This window comes from Panulirus ornatus, chromosome 1, assembly GCF_036320965.1.
Source record: "Panulirus ornatus isolate Po-2019 chromosome 1, ASM3632096v1, whole genome shotgun sequence".
In the NCBI taxonomy this organism is placed as follows: Eukaryota; Metazoa; Arthropoda; class Malacostraca; order Decapoda; family Palinuridae; genus Panulirus; species Panulirus ornatus.
In genome coordinates, this window is record NC_092224.1 from 34645004 (window position 1) to 34668031 (window position 23028).

Genomic DNA, 23028 nt, shown 5'->3' on the forward strand with positions numbered 1-23028 from the left:
TAATGTTCCTACCAACTACTACTAACCAGTGTGTTTATGTAATATTCCTGCATAATGCTATAACCTAATACTACTACTAGCTCATTCTCCCAGTTAATGCTCCTGCCGATTACTTTTACCAAATGTTTCTACCCAAAGCTCCTGTCTAACTTTTCTACCTACCTCTTCTATCTATTGCTCCTACCATTTTGCCAAAAGGTAGGGCTAGTGTGGAGCGCTCATTGCAGGAAAATCTGGAGTTCCCAAGAATGAGTTATGTAAGTTAATTGTTGTCAAGTGTTATTTGTGACAAGGAGAAACTTTATGTTTGTGGACAGAATACCAGCAGTCCATGTGTGGGTGAGGCAGAAAGAAAAGACAGCTACCTGGGTCAAAGGGGTACAACTAGACAACCACAGAAGTGTTGGTTTCAGTACACAGTCATCACTAACCCTCTCAATACCCAGGCAGGCAGTACCAGTAATATACCTCCCTGGTCAGTGGCTGCTTACCAACTACTACCTACCATTTATTATTTATCCATTTTAACAGATTCTATCTCTGTGCTAAGTTTTGTCTCCAGTTTTCCATTGAGAATGAACTGTTGGCTTTGTTCTTTCTAATTTGGTCCATGAACTATAGCTCATTTCCATCTACTACCAGTCCTAACATTTTATCGCCATACAAAGTTTTTTCTTTACTATTCCAGTAATACTGAACTGTATCAGGTTTGTTGTCCCAAATTTGGTCCATGAATTATAGCTCTTTTTCATATACTACCAGTCTGTTTGCATTCATCAACATTATTTTAAATCTGACATTCATATCACCAAACATTCTTGACCTTTTTGAGGTAGTGGCTTTGCTCTTTGCCCTCTAATCTCTTGACATCTCATGTTTTTTCCCATCTAACTATGTTCCTTGCTTTTTCCTCTTTCCTCCATAGGTCTGTTACCATTGATATGTATATATGTCTCTGTGTGTTTCTAATGTAACACAATTTTATTTCAGATATTGCATGGGTCTGATTATGACGTTCTTTGGTTACAAAGAGATTGTGGTGTGTATGTGGTCAACCTTTTTGATACTCATCAAGCAGCAGTAGTTCTTGAATACCCCCACCGCTCATTAGCTGCTCTCTTATCTCGTTTCTGTGAGATTCAAGCCAACAAGGTCTACCAGAGAGCAGACTGGAGAATAAGGTGATTTTTAATGTATTTGGTTTATTTTAAAGTTGAGGTTTATTTTCAAAGGCCCCATTTTACATGGCCCATTCCTTTTTTTTCTCCTTGGAGAAAATTATCCATAAATGTAACCAGATAAATTTTCTCCCAGATGTTGAATCAATCCACAAGAACCATAAAATTTCTTTGTCAAGGAGTTTCTTTTATCAGAGACTTTTCTTTTATCATATTTTTCTTCCTTCCTCATGTGATGTCTTTGTATTTTCTCATTGATAAGAATTTTTATGAATTTTTACCTCTGTGACAATTTTTACTCCTGATTGGAGAAAAATCCAAATAATCTGTGGCCTGCATGAATTTTTGTATCAGAGATTATTAATTTACTGTATTTAATGATTGAAGGAAAGTTGGGCAGAGGATTAGCAAACTTGATTGATAATATGATGTATTTGTTGTAGGTTGATATGGTATTGATCTGGTAATATTGTTTATTTTTTTTTTTTTTTTTTTTTTTATACTTTGTCGCTGTCTCCCGCGTTTGCGAGGTAGCGCAAGGAAACAGACGAAAGAAATGGCCCAACCCCCCCCATACACATGTATATACATACGTCCACACACGCAAATATACATACCTACACAGCTTTCCATGGTTTACCCCAGACACTTCACATGTCTTGATTCAATCCACTGACAGCACGTCAACCCCGGTATACCACATTGCTCCAATTCACTCTATTCCTTGCCCTCCTTTCACCCTCCTGCAAGTTCAGGCCCCGATCACACAAAATCTTTTTCACTCCATCTTTCCACCTCCAATTTGGTCTCCCTCTTCTCCTCGTTCCCTCCACCTCCGACACATATATCCTCTTGGTCAACCTTTCCTCACTCATTCTCTCCATGTGCCCAAACCATTTCAAAACACCCTCTTCTGCTCTCTCAACCACGCTCTTTTTATTTCCACACATCTCTCTCACCCTTACGTTACTTACTCGATCAAACCACCTCACACCACACATTGTCCTCAGACATCTCATTTCCAGCACATCCATCCTCCTGCGCACAACTCTATCCATAGCCCATGCCTCGCAACCATACAACATTGTTGGAACCACTATTCCTTCAAACATACCCATTTTTGCTTTCCGAGATAATGTTCTCGACTTCCACACATTCTTCAAGGCTCCCAGAATTTTCGCCCCCTCCCCCACCCTATGGTCCACTTCTGCTTCCATGGTTCCATCCGCTGCCAGATCCACTCCCAGATATCTAAAACACTTCACTTCCTCCAGTTTTTCTCCATTCAAACTCACCTCCCAATTTACTTGACCCTCAACCCTACTGTACCTAATAACCTTGCTCTTATTCACATTTACTCTTAACTTTCTTCTTCCACACACTTTATCAAACTCCGTCACCAGCTTCTGCAGTTTCTCACATGAATCAGCCACCAGCGCTGTATCATCAGCGAACAACAACTGACTCACTTCCCAAGCTCTCTCATCCCCAACAGACTTCATACTTGCCCCTCTTTCCAAAACTCTTGCCTTTACCTCCCTAACAACCCCATCCATAAACAAATTAAACAACCATGGAGACATCACACACCCCTGCCGCAAACCTACATTCACTGAGAACCAATCACTTTCCTCTCTTCCTACACGTACACATGCCTTACATCCTCGATAAAAACTTTTCACTGCTTCTAACAACTTGCCTCCCACACCATATATTCTTAATACCTTCCACAGAGCATCTCTATCAACTCTATCATATGCCTTCTCCAGATCCATAAATGCTACATACAAATCCATTTGCTTTTCTAAGTATTTCTCACATACATTCTTCAAAGCAAACACCTGATCCACACATCCTCTACCACTTCTGAAACCACACTGCTCTTCCCCAATCTGATGCTCTGTACATGCCTTGTTTATATAACTTTTATATTTTATTTGTTATATGCCTGGATCAGTGCAATATATTTACTGAACACCAAGGTTACTAAACATATTTGCATATCTGCCTTTCCTTGCATATTTGTCATACACACTGTTATTTCAGTGATTATGAAGAAAAGATGAATAGCAAGAATACTTTTAAAAAGAAATTTTCATGCATACTCGCCATATCCTATGTCAGCAATATAGCGTCAAGAACAGATGACAGAACCTTAGAGGGAAAATTCCTCAAATATTGGCTCCTTACTCTGTTCTTCCTTTTAGAAAGTAACACAGGAAGGGAGGATTTCCAGCCCCCTGCTTCTGCCCCTCTTAGTTGCCTTCTATGACATGCAGGGAATGTGGGGGCAGTATTCTCTTTCCCTTACCCCCAAGAATAACAAATAATTCGTATGTGTTAAACTGTTTTGGAAAATTGTTTTGGAGGATGTCTCTGATAGCGCTTTGTTTCAGTTACAGAATAAATGTTTCATTTTCTACCTTGTTTACCTGTTGATATAAATGAAAGAGTTTTTATAGTGCTTGTTAACAGTTAATTCTTTCTAATTTTATAGCATAGCTTTTCACCATTATCTAAGCAGCCCATGATATATGTTGAAAAAAAAATGCATATTATTAGTGTTAATGATCATCCATATTTTCAGGCCTCTTCCTGATGATTTCATTGACTATGCAAGACAAGATTCTCATTACTTATTGTACATATATGACATAATGAGAAATGAACTTATTGAACGTGGTAACCAGCTGAACAACTTGATTTCTGCTGTTTATAGCCGTTCTGCAGACATCTGTATGAAGGTAAGAGTTTCGTTGATACATTTATTATTCTTTACTTTGAATAGGCATTCTTATGATATGATTATTGTAATATTCTCATTTTCAGAAGCATAGATTGTGATTAAACAATTATTTTGGGGAGGATATCTGTAATGATGGTTATCTGTGACTGCTTGATAATGGATCTTGTAGAATATACATATTGTAATGGTTTACAGTTACCACACTACTCAGTAAGAACTTACTTCACATTGGAATTTTTTTTCAGCGATATGAAAAGCCAATTGTTGGGCCTGACAGTCACATGGACATGTATCGCCGCAGTCGTAAAACTTTTAATTCAAGACAAATGTTTGCTTTACGAGAACTGTATCTCTGGCGAGACAGAGTTGCACGAGAACAGGATGAAAGCCCAGAGTAAGTTCCCAAGTACTTATCACATTTTGTCCATAATTATAAGCCACCTTGAATACATTCTATAGTTATTTGCCTTTTGCCAAAACTGTGAGTGACTGCAACTGATTTTATTTTATTTTTTTTTTATTTTTTTTTTTGTCGCTGTCTCCCGCGTTTGTGAGGTAGCGCAAGGAAACAGACAAAAGAAATGGCCCAACCCCCCCCCCCCCCCATACACATGTATATACACACGTCCACACACGCAAATATACATACCTACACAGCTTTCCATGGTTTACCCCAGATGCTTCACATGCCTTGATTCAATCCACTGACAGCACGTCAACCCCGGTATACCACATCGCTCCAATTCACTCTATTCCTTGCCCTCCTTTCACCCTCCTGCATGTTCAGGCCCCGATCACACAAAATCTTTTTCACTCCATCTTTCCACCTCCAATTTGGTCTCCCTCTTCTCCTTGCTCCCTCCACCTCCGACACATATATCCTCTTGGTCAATCTTTCCTCACTCATCCTCTCCATGTGCCCAAACCACTTCAAAACACCCTCTTCTGCTCTCTCAACCACGCTCTTTTTATTTCCACACATCTCTCTTACCCTTACGTTACTCACTCGATCAAACCACCTCACACCACACATTGTCCTCAAACATCTCATTTCCAGCACATCCATCCTCCTGCGCACAACTCTATCCATAGCCCACGCCTCGCAACCATACAACATTGTTGGAACCACTATTCCTTCAAACATACCCATCTTTGCTTTCCGAGATAATGTTCTCGACTTCCACACATTCTTCAAGGCCCCCAGAATTTTCGCCCCCTCCCCCACCCTGTGATCCACTTCCGCTTCCATGGTTCCATCCGCTGCCAGATCCACTCCCAGATATCTAAAGCACTTCACTTCCTCCAGTTTTTCTCCATTCAAACTCACCTCCCAATTGACTTGACCCTCAACCCTACTGTACCTAATAACCTTGCTCTTATTCACATTTACTCTTAACTTTCTTCTTCCACACACTTTACCAAACTCAGTCACCAGCTTCTGCAGTTTCTCACATGAATCAGCCACCAGCGCTGTATCATCAGCGAACAACAACTGACTCACTTCCCAAGCTCTCTCATCCCCAACAGACTTCATACTTGCCCCTCTTTCCAAAACTCTTGCATTTACCTCCCTAACAACCCCATCCATAAACAAATTAAACAACCATGGAGACATCACACACCCCTGCCGCAAACCTACATTCACTGAGAACCAATCACTTTCCTCTCTTCCTACACGTACACATGCCTTACATCCTCGATAAAAACTTTTCACTGCTTCTAACAACTTTCCTCCCACACCATATATTCTTAATACCTTCCACAGAGCATCTCTATCAACTCTATCATATGCCTTCTCCAGATCCATAAATGCTACATACAAATCCATTTGCTTTTCTAAGTATTTCTCACATACATTCTTCAAAGCAAACACCTGATCCACACATCCTCTACCACTTCTGAAACCACACTGCTCTTCCCCAATCTGATGCTCTGTACATACCTTCACCCTCTCAATCAATACCCTCCCATATAATTTACCAGGAATACTCAACAAACTTATACCTCTGTAATTTGAGCGCTCACTCTTATCCCCTTTGCCTTTGTACAATGGCACTATGCACGCATTCCGCCAATCCTCAGGCACCTCACCATGAGTCATACATACATTAAATAACCTTACCAACCAGTCAACAATACAGTCACCCCCTTTTTTAATAAATTCCCCTGCAATACCATCCAAACCTGCTGCCTTGCCGGCTTTCATCTTCCGCAAAGCTTTCACTACCTCTTCTCTGTTTACCAAATCATTTTCCCTAACCCTCTCACTTTGCACACCACCTCGACCAAAACACCCTATATCTGCCACTCTATCATCAAACACATTCAACAAACCTTCAAAATACTCACTCCATCTCCTTCTCACATCACCACTACTTGTTATCACCTCCCCATTTGCGCCCTTCACTGAAGTTCCCATTTGCTCCCTTGTCTTACGCACTTTATTTACCTCCTTCCAGAACATCTTTTTATTCTCCCTAAAATTTAATGATACTCTCTCACCCCAACTCTCATTTGCCCTTTTTTTCACCTCTTGCACCTTTCTCTTGACCTCCTGTCTCTTTCTTTTATACATCTCCCACTCAATTACATTTTTTCCCTGCAAAAATCGTCCAAATGCCTCTCTCTTCTCTTTCACTAATACTCTTACTTCTTCATCCCACCACTCACTACCCTTTCTAATCAACCCACCTCCCACTCTTCTCATGCCACAAGCATCTTTTGCGCAATCCATCACTGATTCCCTAAATACATCCCATTCCTCCCCCACTCCCCTTGCTTCCATTGTTCTCACCTTTTTCCATTCTGTACTCAGTCTCTCCTGGTACTTCCTCACACAGGTCTCCTTCTCAAGCTCACTTACTCTCACCACCCTCTTCACCCCAACATTCACTCTTCTTTTCTGAAAACCCATACAAATCTTCACCTTAGCCTCCACAAGATAATGATCAGACATCCCTCCAGTTGCACCTCTCAGCACATTAACATCCAAAAGTCTCTCTTTCGCACGCCTGTCAATTAACACGTAATCCAATAACGCTCTCTGGCCATCTCTCCTACTTACATAAGTATACTTATGTATATCTCGCTTTTTAAACCAGGTATTCCCAATCATCAGTCCTTTTTCAGCACATAAATCTACAAGCTCTTCACCATTTCCATTTACAACACTGAACACCCCATGTATACCAATTATTCCCTCAACTGCCACATTACTCACCTTTGCATTCAAATCACCCATCACTATAACCCGGTCTCGTGCATCAAAACCACTAACACACTCATTCAGCTGCTCCCAAAACACTTGCCTCTCTTGATCTTTCTTCTCATGCCCAGGTGCGTATGCACCAATAATCACCCACCTCTCTCCATCAACTTTCAGTTTTACCCATATTAATCGAGAATTTACTTTCTTACACTCTATCACATACTCCCACAACTCCTGTTTCAGGAGTATTGCTACTCCTTCCCTTGCTCTTGTCCTCTCACTAACCCCTGACTTTACTCCCCAGACATTCCCAAACCACTCTTCCCCTTTACCCTTGAGCTTCGTTTCACTCAGAGCCAAAACATCCTGGTTCCTTTCCTCAAACATACTACCTATCTCTCCTTTTTTCATATCTTGGTTACATCCACACACATTTAGGCACCCCACTCTGAGCCTTCGAGGAGGATGAGCACTCCCCGCGTGACTCCTTCTTCTGTTTCCCATTTTAGAAAGTTAATACAAGGAGGGGAGGATTTCTGGCCCCCCGCTCCCGTCCCCTCTAGTCGCTTTCTACGACACGCGAGGAATACGTGGGAAGTATTCTTTCACCTAGTTTATCCCTGGGGATAGGGGAGAAAGAATACTTCCCACGTATTCCCTGTGTGTCGTAGAAGGCGACTAAAAGGGGAGGGAGCGGGTTGCTGGAAATCCTCCCCTCTTGTTTTTTTTTTTTTTTTTTAATTTTCCAAATGAAGGAACAGAGAAGGGGGCCAGGTGAGGATATTCCCTCTAAGGCCCAGTCCTCTGTTCTTAACGCTACCTCGCTAATGCGGGAAATGGCGAATAGTATGAAAGAAAGTTGACATGATTCTTTCCATTACCTTGTGTTCATATATTAATTGATTTTTTTCCTAGAACATCTAGTTTGATTAATTCCATGTTGATTTTTTCTTCTCCAGGGTCAAACAGATCCTTTGAACCTTAAGAGCATTACTAGAAACCCTAACCCCTTGCTTTTTGGTGAGGTGAATGATTTTCACTCCTTGCAAACCACCAGTTTGGTGCTAGTGGCCTTCTGGCTCAGCTTGGGTCTGTCCATCAACCAATCAGCAACCTCCACTTGTTGATGTTGTCATTGTTCTGTTGATAGTCAGGTTGGTATGTACAGACTCAATACGTGATTCTTAAGGTCTCAGTCACAAAAGAACATGACCCCAGCTTTCTTGTTTAGTCTGGCTTCTTCCACCTATCATGGATGGATATCCTTTTGCAAGTTAGGAAGGATGAAGATTTAGTAGTTCCAAGTGAACATGGGTTGATGTCAAGTTTTGTGTGATGTTACCATGGCTGTTTAAGCTGCTTTGGCAGGGGTAGTGAGGGAGGTAGATGTAAGGGTCTTAGAGAGAAGTGCAGGTCCACAGTGTTCTGGGGATGGGGAGGGACGCCTTGAAAGTAAATCAGATGCTGTTTGTAGATGATGTGGATCTGGTGGCACTTAGAAGCTGGTGTTCCTGTGTTTATAAAAGTTTATGTAAGTAAAAGTAGGAAAAGGGGTGAGACAGGATGATTCATATGCGAGTTTATTTGGGAAGAACCTGGAAGAACTAGATGTAGTGTTTTAGGTACTTGAGAATGGACATGATAGTGGATGAAACCATGAAAGTTAAAATCAGTCATAGGGTAGGAGAGGGGAAAAGGTTCTGGCTGCATTGAGGAGTGTGTGAAAGGAAAGGTCATTGTCTGTTAAGGTAAAGAGGGTATATTTGAAGGTATTGTTGTTTCAGTTGTTTCTTAAGGATGCAAGTCTTGTGCCTTGAATGCATAAAATCTGAAAGGATGGCTACATGTGGAATTGAGATGCCTAAGGACAGTGTGTAGTGTGAGGAAAGTTGATGATATAAGATATGACAGCATGATAGTGAGGTATGGTAATAATTTCTATTTCAGAGAGCTGGCCAGTGTGAAATGGTCTGGTCATATGTAGTGGATCATTATAGAATGATTGCCTAAGAGGATCTACATGGTAGAATTTGAGGGAGCAAAGGGTAGAGAAAAGATCAAGCAGGTGTTGTTGCTCTCCCATATCTAGCTTCCTCTCTGACCAGTCTTTTTCCATGGTTGTTGATGGCTCAACTTTACCCCTACCCTCTTCTCCATCAACATCATTGTCCTTCAAGGTTATGTCCTGTCTCCTAAACTTTTTCTCTGTTTCATCAATGATTTCCTTTCTTCCACAAATAACCAAGTGCACTCATACATTGTTGACTCAGTACTGCATTCCTCTACATCCTTCAATTCTACTCCTTCTCTCACTTCATTTGCATCTCATCTCAACACAACTTCCATTATAAACTCAGACTTGGATAAGATATCTCAGAGGGGTAAACAAAATCTGGTTAAGTGTAATACCTCCAAGACCCAGTTTCTACCCATCTCTCAAAAGTTCCTCACAGCTCTCTTCTGTCCTTTGATGGTTGTGTAATTCCACCTCTTGACTCAGTGAACATACTTGGTATTACTGTAACTTCCACTCTTTCTTTGAAACCCCACATACCAGAAATCAATAAGGCTGCCTGTAAGAAACTGAGAGTCCTATTTAGATGTCAAGATTTCTTTTCTTCCAAACAGTTGCTCTGTTTATACAAAGGATTGATCTATCCTTGAATGGAATACTGCTTCACATATGGGGTAGCTGTGGCCCTACATCCTTACTTGATGGAGTTGAGTCAAAAGTAGTGCAATGTATAAACTCTCACAGACTAACTTTGAAATGTGACCCACTTACTGTACACCTCAACATTGCAAGCTGATACATCACATGATTACTGTGTAGCCATCAGCAACTCAAGGGTGGGCCATTTTGATAACTATTTCTTTCCCTGCACTTTGAACCCTTGGAACTTTCTACCCTATCATGTCTTTCCAAATAACTATGACCTGACACATTTTAAAAGACATGTTTTTCACTTCCTTCAAAATTTGTTAACACTTTCCCTTGCCTCTTTCTTCCCCTCTTATTAACCTCTCTATATTTCAATTGAGGCCAGCCTTCATGTGTACTTTAGTCCATGACTGAAATCTCCAATGAAAATAAATGAAAAAATCCATGTAACTCATCTCTCTAAATTTTGGTATTGTCTTTGCTCCCTGCCTCCTATAGTTGGCAGTATGTACAAGCCCCAACTTTTGGCAAAATCTTATCTTAAGCACTCTTAAGTAAGTACTCTTCCAAGGCCTTGGTTTTAGAATGCCATTTGATTTTCTAGTAATTTGAAAATCAAAAGATGATTGTGACAGACAAGAGTTACAAGTCCGGAGTACTATTTGAGAAGCATTAATCAACCAAGAAAAGTCTCACTCGATTTGTTGGCAGAATTATAATTGACTCAGAATAGAGTGGTGCATTCATATCATTCTTTTTGTCTCTTAAGGTGACAAAGCTTTGGACTTTGTAAACACTGCCTTGATACTTGGCTCACCAGTCCGTAGTGTCTTTAACAGTGCCTTAAGCACTTTTAAGGAAAGTTTGATTTTGAAGCCCACAGCATTGATAGGGTGAGGTTACAGGTCAAGTGATGACATTCTCAGTAGACAAAGCTTATCCATCATTAAATAGAGATCTTCAGGAAGCTTTCCCTCAAATACTTCTCTTGATTCCTTAAGTTGGTGAAAAGATTTGAGGAATCTTTAAGGTTCTCCCATTTCCTTGATATTAAGGTTTAAATGGACATGACCTTCCAGAGGAGGCATGTAGACATGGGCTTTTAGGAGGAACAAAAGTCCTCATATGTTAATGTAAAAGTATTGTTAGTTCATATCCTTGAGGATAGGGGAGAAAGAATACTTCCCACATATTCCCTGCGTGTCGCAGAAGGCGACTAAAAGGGGAGGGAGCGGGGGGCTGGAAATCCTCCCCTCTCGTTTTTTTTTTAATTTTCCAAAAGAGGAACAGAGAAGAGGGCCAGGTGAGGATATTCCCTCAAAGGCCCAGTCCTCTGTTCTTAACGCTACCTCGCTAATGTGGTAAATGGCGAATAGTTTGAAAGAAAGAAAGATTGTTAGTTCATGGTTCTTCACCTCCTAGTATGTCCTGCATCTTGGTTCTGGATTCTTTTCTTCATGGATGACACTCCTGAAATCCATTGCCTAATGAACAAAGGCTCTTGCAAATCCCTTCCTTTATTCGAACTAATGGATAAATTACCTCTTGAACAGTGTACAAAAGAGAGCTTGAAGAAGCTTCCTGTCTAGAGAGAGTTTGCAGTGTATGGGCAGACACCTTATCACAATCAGTATCCATAACAACAGAAGTTATTTAGGGAGAGATGCGTTCTGTTAGACCCTTTCATTAGGGGTGGCTGCTCAAGTAGATCTATTTGCTATTAATGAAAATGCCTTGTTGTGAGCCTATTCTCTCCAGTCTTGAAAGAGGGTCTGTAGCAACAGATGCCCTTATCATGGACTGGAACTGTTGAAACAATTTATTTCCCCTCATCAACATATCTAGGGAGAGTTCATCCAAAAATGGATTAGATTGTGGGATTTATTGACTAATGTACCCCTAAAGCAGGTGAGACAAGGCTGGTACCTCAAGTTTAGTAGATCACTTTAACCTAGGTTCACCAACTTTGAAACTCGATTTTGGAATTTACATGAATTAATTTTCTTAAAATCTTTTGCTGTCAAAGATAATATCAACCAGTCTGGTAACTTTCCCACTTTCTCCTTGAAGATTTGATTCTTCTAAAGTTTTAGAATCTTCCTGTTTTGAATCCTTTTCTAGCCTTTTTCATGACAAAATCAGGGTTGATACACCAATTTTTTGTGTACCACCTGATTACCCCTGGGAACTACTTTCAGTGGGTTGTAGTATAAGTGGGTTATAGTATAGACCTCTCTCGACCTACTTGGAGTAAGCTTCTTCTTCTTCTTCTTTTGAGAATTTCATTAGTAATGTATTACTTCAACATCTTCTTGACTTGCCTGGGGAGCTGGTAGAGTTAGTGAGATACATGCAGTGCCTAGACTTCAGAACCTTCTCATTTTCTATGATAACATGTCTGGTTAAGGTCAATCTAAACCCTTGATGTTTGTCAAAATTGAAATAAATGAATTTGGAAATGCCCCTTTCTTTTCATTTGAACAGTTGCATTACTTACATTAAAGGTTGATTCATCTTTGGATGGAGTCCTGTTATCACTTCTGTGGAGGATCTGGCACTACATGCTTATTAGGTAGAGTGAAGCCCGTTATCACTTCTGTGGAGGATCTGGCACTACATGTTTATCAGGTAGAGTGTAGCCCAAAGTCAGTCAGACTTAGCTACTCTGCAATTGTCCTACTCTGGATTGTTGATACATTTTCCTTCTTCTGTAGTCATTACTCAGGTTTCTGCTTCTTAGAGCTGGTTGGTTTTGGACTTCTGTGGTTAGATTATCCACATGATACACAGCATGTTACTACATCTTATGAGTATTGTGCGACTGTTTGCAGCTCAGGGATGGGTGGTTTTGATAATTCTGTCTTTCCTTCTTTTTGAAGATTTGGAACTCTATTCCCATTATTTCTTTCTTAACAGTTACAGCATACCTCTTTTTAAGAGAATTTTCACATCCTTCGAAACTCTTTAGATATCTTTTCTCTTATTATTCTTGTCTTGAACACTATTTCTTATTTCCGTGAAGGCCTTGCTTTGAAAGAGTGTTTTCACTTCCTCAAAACTCGATATATTTTTCCTCTTATATCCCCTGTCTTTAACCCTTTTCTTATTTCAATTGAGCCATGGCTTCAATATGGACTTTTATTGATGACTGCAACCATAAAAATAGAAATAATTTTATTCTTGGAATACTGCAACAACAGAACATCATTCCATATGCCTAGTTAAGTCTCTGCACAATTTCTTGACATCACTAGAAACTCCTAAGGAGAATGGCTATTTGTGTGCCATAAGGCTTCAAACCTGTCTCAGTCTCAGTAAGGAACACTTTTGTTGACCCAGTCTTTCATGCGTGTTAGAGCCCATGATATTTGGAAGGTGCTTCTCCGTGCTGTTTTTGAGGAACTTCAAATAAAGAGAACTTTGGTATTCCTCAAACACATTTGCTAGACAGTGCCTTACTGTAGAGGTTGAGGATTGCTTTTGTGTGATGATAGGGTTACCAATTTTGGGGCAGTCAAACTCACCTGTGCCATAGTAAAACAGTTAAGACAACTTTTTGCCATGCTTTATCCTTTGTTTTGAGACAAGTTATGCTTTCAAGTCTAATAGGATGATCTGACCCTAGAGAGAAATGTTTTGTCAATTGATCACTTTTTCCAGATTGTTACATGCCCTTCCTTCCCTTCTCTCTTGAAATATTTTTTTCTGTGAATTAAATGTGCCCTCCATTGGGGTGGCTTCTGTGTTTCAAGAATTATGAGGTTGGTCATTACCATTTGACATTGCCGTCATCGTTGTATGGAGGTTGCTGATGAGTTGATAGGCAGATCACTGCTGAGCAAGCAGGCTGCTAGGTCTGACTTGGTGGTTAGTGAGGAATGAAAAGCACTCACCTCACCAGAATGCATTGGGTCAGAAGATTCTAGCCCCATGGATCCTAAAATCTTTCAAAATTCATGGGAAACCATATTGAGAAAAGGTTTTTATTCTTTAATGCTCACTCATATTTCTTTTATGGTGTCTGCATGACATGACATTCTTGTACAGAATATGTTTGGAAATAATGTGTAAAAACGGATGATATTTTTAAAGCTGTGAGAGCTTTAGTGTCACACTTTTAACAGTGAATTGGTTGATAATGGATACACATCTATTGTTTATGGGCAGACAGTTGAAGCTTTTGTTTGAGCTCACTTGTTGATAAACTGTTTTTGAAAGTGATGGAGTAAAACATGGGTAAGATTTGTTGGTGTGAAAATGCCTTCATCCACAAAAATCACAGTCCTTATTTGATCACTAAAAGTGAAATTTTGTGGATATTACTGTTGTGGACGGTTACAAACCTCTTTTTCCAAAGAATAATTTGTCTATGAAGAAATTCAAAATGCATGTATACAGTCAGTGATTGAGCACCACTGCTTGATTAAGTTGCACTCCTTTACCATTGCTATGTTCCTTTGTCAGTTACAAGGATAAAGGATGTAACATATATACAGTATTACTGAGAGTGAATATGACTGATAAAGTTGAAAGAGAAATACAATCTGTGAATTTAAACACTACTACTATTTGGAGTTTAAAGCTTTTAGCAAAGGATACTGCTTTAGAGGATCAAGAATGCAGGAGCCTGATGAATGAGATATCTTAAAACTGATACATAAAGAAAGATCATCGAGACCTATAATCAGTTTGTATTTTTCTTTCATTTAGAGTCATGTTTTAGCTTTTTATACAAGCCTTGACATTTGACACTTTTTTTCCCTCTATTCATTACTTTTTACATAACTTGCATGGCATGATAGACACTTTGTCCTTGCTCATTGTCATCTTCATCCATCCTTTGTCCTTCCATTTGTTATCTAAAGTTACACTTTAGTGTAATGGATACATTTAATCTAACCCATAAGGATGACATCAGTGCACCATTTGTTTCCTTGCATCTAAGAATTATTTTGCCTGATAAGAGTTATGCCCCTTTATAAGAAGTTTTAACCAGAAATTTAGCCTACCTCTTGTTTTAATTTGAAGGAAATTCCACCTTTAGTCAAGGAACTTCATACAGATATTTTCAGTCTTTTCTAATCGGTATTTCCATCAGTTCTTATGTCATTCCTATTAACTCTGTTGCAGTTAAGGAGAATTAAGTGTTTTTCTCCCCCACCAACTTCAGTAATCTTTTTTCATCCTACCCTTAAAGTCCAGCAGTCTTCTCTGGCAGCCATTATTAATGTGCTTTTTGAATGCATCCACAGCATCTAACCCTCATAAAGTACCATACTCTTCTCTTACAGCCTTCTAATTGGATGAGGACAGTTTCTTGTACAAGCAATAGAGATGTAGTTGTGATTTCATGGAATACTTATTATCTCCGTAGGTATGTACTCCCAAAGCACATGCTGCTACAGATATCAGAGGTTCTACCTAAAGAGATGCAAGGAGTTCTAGCATGTTGCAATCCCATCCCACCCCTAGTCAAGACTGAGCTGCTCACTATGCACACAATCATTAGGGAGGCTAGGGAGCAGCTTCTTATTGATGTAAGTTTTCTGAAGCTCAGCACTGTTGCATCTTGAGGCATGTTTTTTTTTTTTAAAAAGTCATCATATAAGTATGATTTATTGAGTCTGTATACCATGATTGATTGAATCCATCTCTGTGCAAAATCACTCACACACATCCCACACATCCTTAACGTATGACTAGTGTGTTAAAGTGAAACATAAATTTCCACATTTACCAAAGTGCTTCTTCCTTTTCGACTTTACACACTTGGTTCATCATTTGAGACAAAGTCTTCAGTTATAACACTTCCATACAGTATGCTTCTGTTGCTTTCAATCTGCAACCATTTCCTGTAATATTTTCATCTAAAATGTTGTAAGTCTTGATCAGTTCTTTCACTTCAGCCCTCTGTCTTTTTTGTTGTCTGCCCCTCCTTGTACCTTTTCGTGTACTACAGTTTATGTTCTTAACGAAAGTATCATCATCTGTTCTATCTAGATAAGTATACCATGCATAGACAATTCATCCATGTGCCATTCTGATAACTTCCACACACCATATAACTTCAAATCTTCATTTTTCATATCATTATGATTCCAGCTGTGCTCTGCAAATTATACATTTCTGCTGCTCTTGATTTTTACCTATTCATGTAAGCATAAACTTGAGTTAAACAACCATACATCAGCATAATAATAAGTACTCTTTGATGCAAGCATTTTGTGTACTCTGTGCTTAGATTTTTTCATTTACCATAGCTTTGTGTGCACCCCAAATTTTTCTTCCCTTCTTTACTCTCCATTTCAGTTTAGATTTTCATGTTACCATCCCAACTAAATTTCACTCTGAAATATTTAAACTCATTTACAACTTACAATTCACCTTGCAAACTGGTTTTACAGTCTATATTGGATTGTACATTTATTCACATGATTTTTCAGCATCCTTTTCCTATGTACATCATCAAAGCAGCTAACCACATATCCAAATCTCCCTCTAATTTAGCTAATAGCAGTATCATTTGCATACAACTGTTGCTGCATCTTCCAGTCTGTTTTGCATGATTAAGTATTACACCATCATCATTTCACTTTTGTTGAAATATGTTTTTGAAGTGTAAGACATGGGTCAGTTTTTATAACTATTAGGGAGTGGATGTTGATTCAGGAATGGTTTGGATCAAAAGGCTTTAGTGCTGTTTTAGAGAACTGAGTGCTAAGTAAGTTAAGGTGCAATTGTATTTCAAATATTTGTATTTCATTGTGCATATTGAATGTTTATGGTGGCAAGGCACTAAGTGCTTTATTTAGTGTGTTTTGCAGCTTTGTTATATTTGCATTTTACAAGGAGGATGACTAGGCTGGTTAAGTGTAGTTTAATATGGAGCAGAGAGATTTTTGGATGATTCTAAGACATTCTTTTTAATCTAAATCTTTTACAAGAGCTTTGAGTATTTAATTTGTTTATGACATTTTTTGTTGATTTTTGTGGTGTGGAGGGTGAGTGCTACGAGTTTGTCATACACAAAGCCCGTATGGCTGATGTTTTGTTGAGTTGGAGAAACAGGAAACAGGTGTTTGTAGGTTGGATTCTTGTCTGTTATGGGTTAAGAGTGACAGAAGACTTCTTTGGTGATGCAGTCATTCAGTTTTGAATGAACCAGTGTTCTGTTTGTATAATGTTGTGTTGCATGTTTGTTTTTGCTTGGGTAATTTCAGGATGCTGTTATGTGATATAATGTGCACACATTGAAAAGCTCCTAGTCATTCTAGTGGTATATGTATCCTCTTTCTTCATTGATATTTCTTTTCAGATTAAACAAACCTCTTTGGAACATCAACTCCCTTCAGTAACAACACAGTCATCAGATGACCTAAGCTTCAACCTCATCTGTAAACATGACTTATCACAATGTGAAGAACATCCATCAGACCTTCCTACCCTTCTCAGTCCAAGAAAGACTTTGTTAGGAGATCTCTTTTCACAGTCCAAAATTAGTGCCTCTTCAAAGGATTGGTCACAGATGTTTGGGTGCCCAAAGGTAATTAATTAGTATTGTTTTCATGAATGAGTCAGTTGGCATATTTGAATTAATTTATGTTCCTTTCAGTATTTTGATCGTTTTGCATTGGTGCCCTTGCTTAGATAACTGAAAATTGTGTTCAAATTCATGTTTCACTATAGAAACACATGAGTTTTTTGATTGTTAGGTTCCATTTGAAGGTAGAAAATAACCAGTTCACATTCAAGAAAGTAAAAACATATGTAGAAATTGATTATCCCTGGGAATAGGGGAGAAAGAATACTTCCCACGCATTCCTCACGTGTTGTAGAAGGCGACTGAAGGGGACAGGAGCAGGGGGCCAGAAACCCTCCCCTCCTTGTATTTTAACTTTCTAAAAGGGGAAACAGAAGAAGGAGTCTCGCGGGGAGTGCTCATCCTCCTCGAAGGCTCAGATTGGGGTGTCTAAATGTGTGTGGATGTAACCAAGATGAGAAAAAGGAGAGATATGTAGTATGCTTGAGGAAAGGAACCTGGATGTTTTGGCTCTGAGTGAAACGAAGCTCAAGGGTAAAGGGGAAGAGTGGTTTGGGAATGTCTTGGGAGTAAAGGCAGGGGTTAGTGAGAGGACAAGAGCAAGGGAAGGAGTAGCACTGCTCCTGAAACAGGAGTTGTGGGAGTATGTGATAGAGTGTAAGAAAGTAAATTCTAGATTGATATGGGTAAAACTGAAAGTTGATGGAGAGAGATGGGTGATTATTGGTGCATATGCACCTGGGCATGAGAAGAAAGATCATGAGAGGCAAGTGTTTTGGGAGCAGCTGAATGAGTGTGTTAGTGGTTTTGATGCACAAGACCAGGTTATAGTGATGGGTGATTTGAACGCAAAGGTGAGTAATGTGGCAGTTGAGGGAATAATTGGTATACATGGGGTGTTCAGTGTTGTAAATGGAAATGGTGAAGAGCTTGTAGATTTATGTGCTGAAAAAGGACTGGTGATTGGGAATACCTGGTTTAAAAAGCAAGATATACATAAGTATACGTATGTGAGTAGGAGAGATGGCCAGAGAGCGTTATTGGATTACGCGTTAATTGATAGGCACGCGAAAGAGAGACTTTTGGATGTTAATGTGCTGAGAGGTGCAACTGATCATTATCTTGTGGAGGCGAAGGTGAAGATTTGTATGGGTTTTCAGAAAAGAAGAGAGAATGTTGGGGTGAAGAGAGTGGTGAGAGTAAGTAAGCTTGGGAAGGAGACTTGTGTGAGGAAATACCAGGAGAGGCTGAGTACAGAATGGAAAAAGGTGAGAACAAAGGAGGTAAGAGGAGTGGGGGAGGAATGGGATGTATTTAGGGAAGCAGTGATGGCTTGCGCAAAAGATGCTTGTGGCATGAAAAGTGTGGGAGGTGGGTTGATTAGAAAGGGTAGTGAGTGGTGGCATAAAGAAGTAAGATTATTAGTGAAAGAGGAGAGAGAGGCTTTTGGATGATTTTTGCAGGGAAAAAATGCAAATGAGTGGGAGATTTATAAAAGAAAGAGGCAGGAGGTCAAGAGAAAGGTGCAAGAGGTGAAAAAGAGGGCAAATGAGAGTTGGGGTGAGAAAGTGTCATTAAATTTTAGGGAGAATAAAAAGATGTTTTGGAAGGAGGTAAATAAAGTGCATAAGACAAGGGAACAAATGGGAACTTCAGTGAGGGGGGCTAATGGGGAGGTGATAGCAAGTAGTGGTGATGTGAGAAGGAGATGGAGTGAGTACTTTGAAGGTTTGTTGAATGTGTTTGATGATAGAGTGGCAGATGTAGGATGTTTTGGTCAAGGTGGTGTGCAAAGTGAGAGGGTTAGGGAAAATGATTTGGTAAACAGAGAAGAGGTAGTAAAAGCTTTGTGGAAGATGAAAGCCGGCAAGGCAGCAGGTTTGAATGGTATTGCGGTGGAATTTATTAAAAAAGGGGGTGACTGTATTGTTGACTGGTTGGTAAGGTTATTTAATGTATGTATGATTCATGGTGAGGTGCCTGAGGATTGGTGGAATGCTTGCATAGTGCAAGATAAGTGGATAAGAGTGAGTGCTCAAATTACAGAGGTATAAGTTTGTTGAGTATTCCTGGTAAATTGTATGGGAGGGTATTGATTGAGAGGGTGAAGGCATGTACAGAGCATCAGATTGGGGAAGAGCAGTGTGGTTTCAGAAGTGGTAGAGGATGTGTGGATCAGGTGTTTGCTTTGAAGAATGTATGTGAGAAATACTTAGAAAAGCAAATGGATTTGTATGTAGCATTTATGGATCTGGAGAAGGCATATGATAGAGTTGATAGAGATGCTCTGTGGAAGGTATTAAGAATATATGGTGTGGGAGATTGTTAGAAGCAGTGAAAAGTTTTTATTGAGGATGTAAGGTATGTGTACGTGTAGGAAGAGAGGAAAGTGATTGGTTCTCAGTGAATGTAGGTTTGCGGCAGGGGTGTGTGATGTCTCCATGGTTGTTTAATCTGTTTATGGATGGGGTTGTTAGGGAGGTGAATGCAAGAGTTTTGGAAAGAGGGGCAAGTATGTAGTCTGTTGTGGATGAGAGAGCTTGGGAAGTGAGTCAGTTGTTGTTCACTGATGATACAGCGCTGGTGGCTGATTCATGTGAGAAACTGCAGAAGCTGGTGACTGAGTTTGGTAAAGTGTGTGAAAGAAGAAAGTTAAGAGTAAATGTGAATAAGAGTAAGGTTATTAGGTACAGTAGGGTTGAGGGTCAAGTCGATTGGGAGGTAAGTTTGAATGGAGAAAAACTGGAGGAAGTAAAGTGTTTTAGATATCTGGGAGTGGATCTGGCAGTGGATGGAACCATGGAAGCGGAAGTGAATCATAGGTTGGGGGAGGGGGCGAAAATTCTGGGAGCCTTGAAGAATGTTTGGAAGTCGAGAACATTATCTCGGAAAGCAAAAATGGGTATGTTTGAAGGAATAGGTGGTTCCAACAATGTTGTATGGTTGCGAGGCATGGGCTATGGATAGAGTTGTGCGCAGGAGGGTGGATGTTCTGGAAATGAGATGTTTGAGGACAATATGTGGTGTGAGGTGGTTTGATTGAGTAAGTAATGTAAGGTTAAGAGAGATGTGTGGAAATAAAAAGAGTGTGGTTGAGAGAGCAGAAGAGGGTGTTTTGAAATGGTTTGGTCATATGGAGAGAATGAGGGAGGAAAGATTGACCAAGAGGATATATGTGTCAGAGGTGGAGGGAACGAGGAGAAGTGGGAGACCAAATTGGAGGTGGAAAGATGGAGTGAAAAAGATTTTGAGTGATCGGGGCCTGAACATGCAGGAGGGTGAAAGGCGTGCAAGGAATAGAGTGAATTAGAACGATGTGGGATACCGGGGTCGACGTGCTGTCAGTGGATTGAACCAGGGCATGTGAAGCGTCTGGGGTAAACCATGGAAAGTTCTGTGGGGCCTGGATGTGGAAAGGGAGCTGTGGTTTCGGTGCATTATTACATGACAGCTAGAGACTGAATGTGAACGAATGGGGCCTTTGTTGTCTTTTCCTAGTGCTACCTCGCACACATGAGAGGGGAGGGATTGTTATTCCATGTGTGGTAGGGTGGCGATGGGAATAAATAAAGGCAGACTATGAATTATGTACATGTGTATATATGTATATGTCTGTGTGTGTATATATATGTGTACATTGAGATGTATAGGTATGTATATTTGCGTGTGTGGATGTGTATGTATATACATGTGTATGTGGGTGGGTTGGGCCATCCTTTCATCTGTTTCCTTGCGCTGCCTTGCTAACGTGGGAGACAGTGATAAAGCAAAATAAATAAATAATAAATAAAGAAATTGATTATGAATTTAGTATTTTTGACTGCTCTTAAGAATATTTATTTACTTTGATGTAATGGTGTCATTTCATGCATGGATAACTTTTTTGCAACACTGTTGTTGTTCTTTATTAGCAGCACATTTGGTGTATCTCCATTTATGACATTCCCGTATTGTCTCCTCCACTTTTAGCATATGTCCTCTTTATCAACCTTTCTTCTTTTATCCATTCTATATGACCAAACCATATTATAACACTCTTATCAACTCTTTCAGCCATACTCTTCTTATTTCCATACTTTTCCCTTATCATTTCTTATTCAGTCAACCCTCCTTGCACCACGTGTTGTCCTCAAACATTTCATTTCCAGTAAATTCTCACTCTTCTTACCGAATTAGATTTATGCATACAGAAATATGAAAAATGAAAAATGAAATCCATCATCTGCCCTTGTTTTGCTGTGGTGGAGTTTGGTTTGTTGTAAATGCAACACTTAAAACAGACTATATCAGACAAAGTTGATGCTATGCATGCAGAATTGTGAAAAATTAAAATTTTTTTTTTTTATTATACTTTGTCGCTGTCTCCCGCGTTTGTGAGGTAGCGCAAGGAAACAGACGAAAGAAATGGCCCAACCCCCCCCATACACATGTATATACATATGTCCACACATGCAACTATACATACCTACACAGCTTTCCATGGTTTACAAAGTAACAAAGTAAACCCATTTCATACAGATGTTTTACCATGGTAGAGCATTGACATTGGTGAATGCTGCACTTAGAATGTAAATTGAGAGATGCAGAAATCTTGTCTCAGGTAGTTCATGTAATTGATTGTGTGCCACCAATGATGTATGTTGTAGTTGAGGGTCGATATTTTCACCAGCTAATATGTGGTATTAACATTACAAACACCACTGTGCATGAGTAACTTTGAACCAGACTCCTCTTATACATATCCACCTCACTTCTGTTCAACAAAGACGGTAAAAAATAAATGCCAAAAACGTGTCACCCACACTACTAACTGAAATGCCAAAGAGTATAGGTTAATGTAGGAGAACTCTAATCTTTGTTTAATGCTACTTTTGTAGTCTTACTATCTTTATGTTTATTTAGTTAACTTTTTTCTTTTTTTATTAAGAAGGGTTTGAATGTGCCCAGGGAACATACATATAGGTAAGGAACTTTGGAATGCTGTCAGACACCAATCATAGGGTACTATTCAACCCTTAAGAGATGTACTTTTCAAAGGGGGTGACCCATGAATCTGAAGTTTTGCCATCATTCCCACCACCATTTGTAGCACTTGCCTACACACAGATAGAATCAGACATTCCACCTGTTGCCCCCTTTTGGCATGTTCACTTCCAGTAACAATTCACTTATCAACAAGGACATAATCCAGTAATATCCCTTTACCTGTTGATGTAAAAAAACGTTTAAAGGAAATTTTCTTGTGGGTATTACGCTGTACTGTGAGAAGTGTGGTGTGTTCATGAGTTTGTGATGCATATTTATTCATTTTGTTTATTTGTATAGTTTTATCAAGTACTTATTATTGTTTGAAATGTGAAAATGAAAAGTTTTCATACCCCGTAACAATTTTCTTTTCTAACCATTGAAGAACTTTAAGTGCAGATATTTAACATTTAGACATAAGTTTTGTTCAATACTTTTCATTTGTATGGTGTAGCCCAGATCTGATATTTCTTATATATAGTGTATAACTTTTGACTCTGAGTAACAAAGATAGCAAGAGCTCAGAAACAAGTAAATTTCCATTGGACCTGACTGTTACCACAAGGTAGGTGTAAAGGAGAGGTGACATTGGTATTTTGGGATGTTGGTGATAATGATCCTCTATGGTTGTGATAGACCAAGCTGCAGGCATGGGTCAGTCTGCCCTAC

General features: G+C 39.5%; 1 protein-coding gene across 3 annotated transcripts in view; it reads left to right on the top strand.

The window, feature by feature from the left end:
- Positions 1-23028, top strand: part of Rrp6 (exosome component Rrp6) — a 65457-nt gene that overhangs the window by 14984 nt on the left and 27445 nt on the right. For all 3 annotated transcript variants that reach the window (XM_071661056.1, XM_071661131.1, XM_071660991.1), the window contains exons 8-12: positions 991-1181; positions 3766-3922; positions 4170-4318; positions 15169-15331; positions 17110-17337. In XM_071661056.1, the coding sequence (XP_071517157.1) occupies positions 991-1181; positions 3766-3922; positions 4170-4318; positions 15169-15331; positions 17110-17337 (888 nt within the window). The remainder of the gene's footprint in view (positions 1-990; positions 1182-3765; positions 3923-4169; positions 4319-15168; positions 15332-17109; positions 17338-23028) is intronic.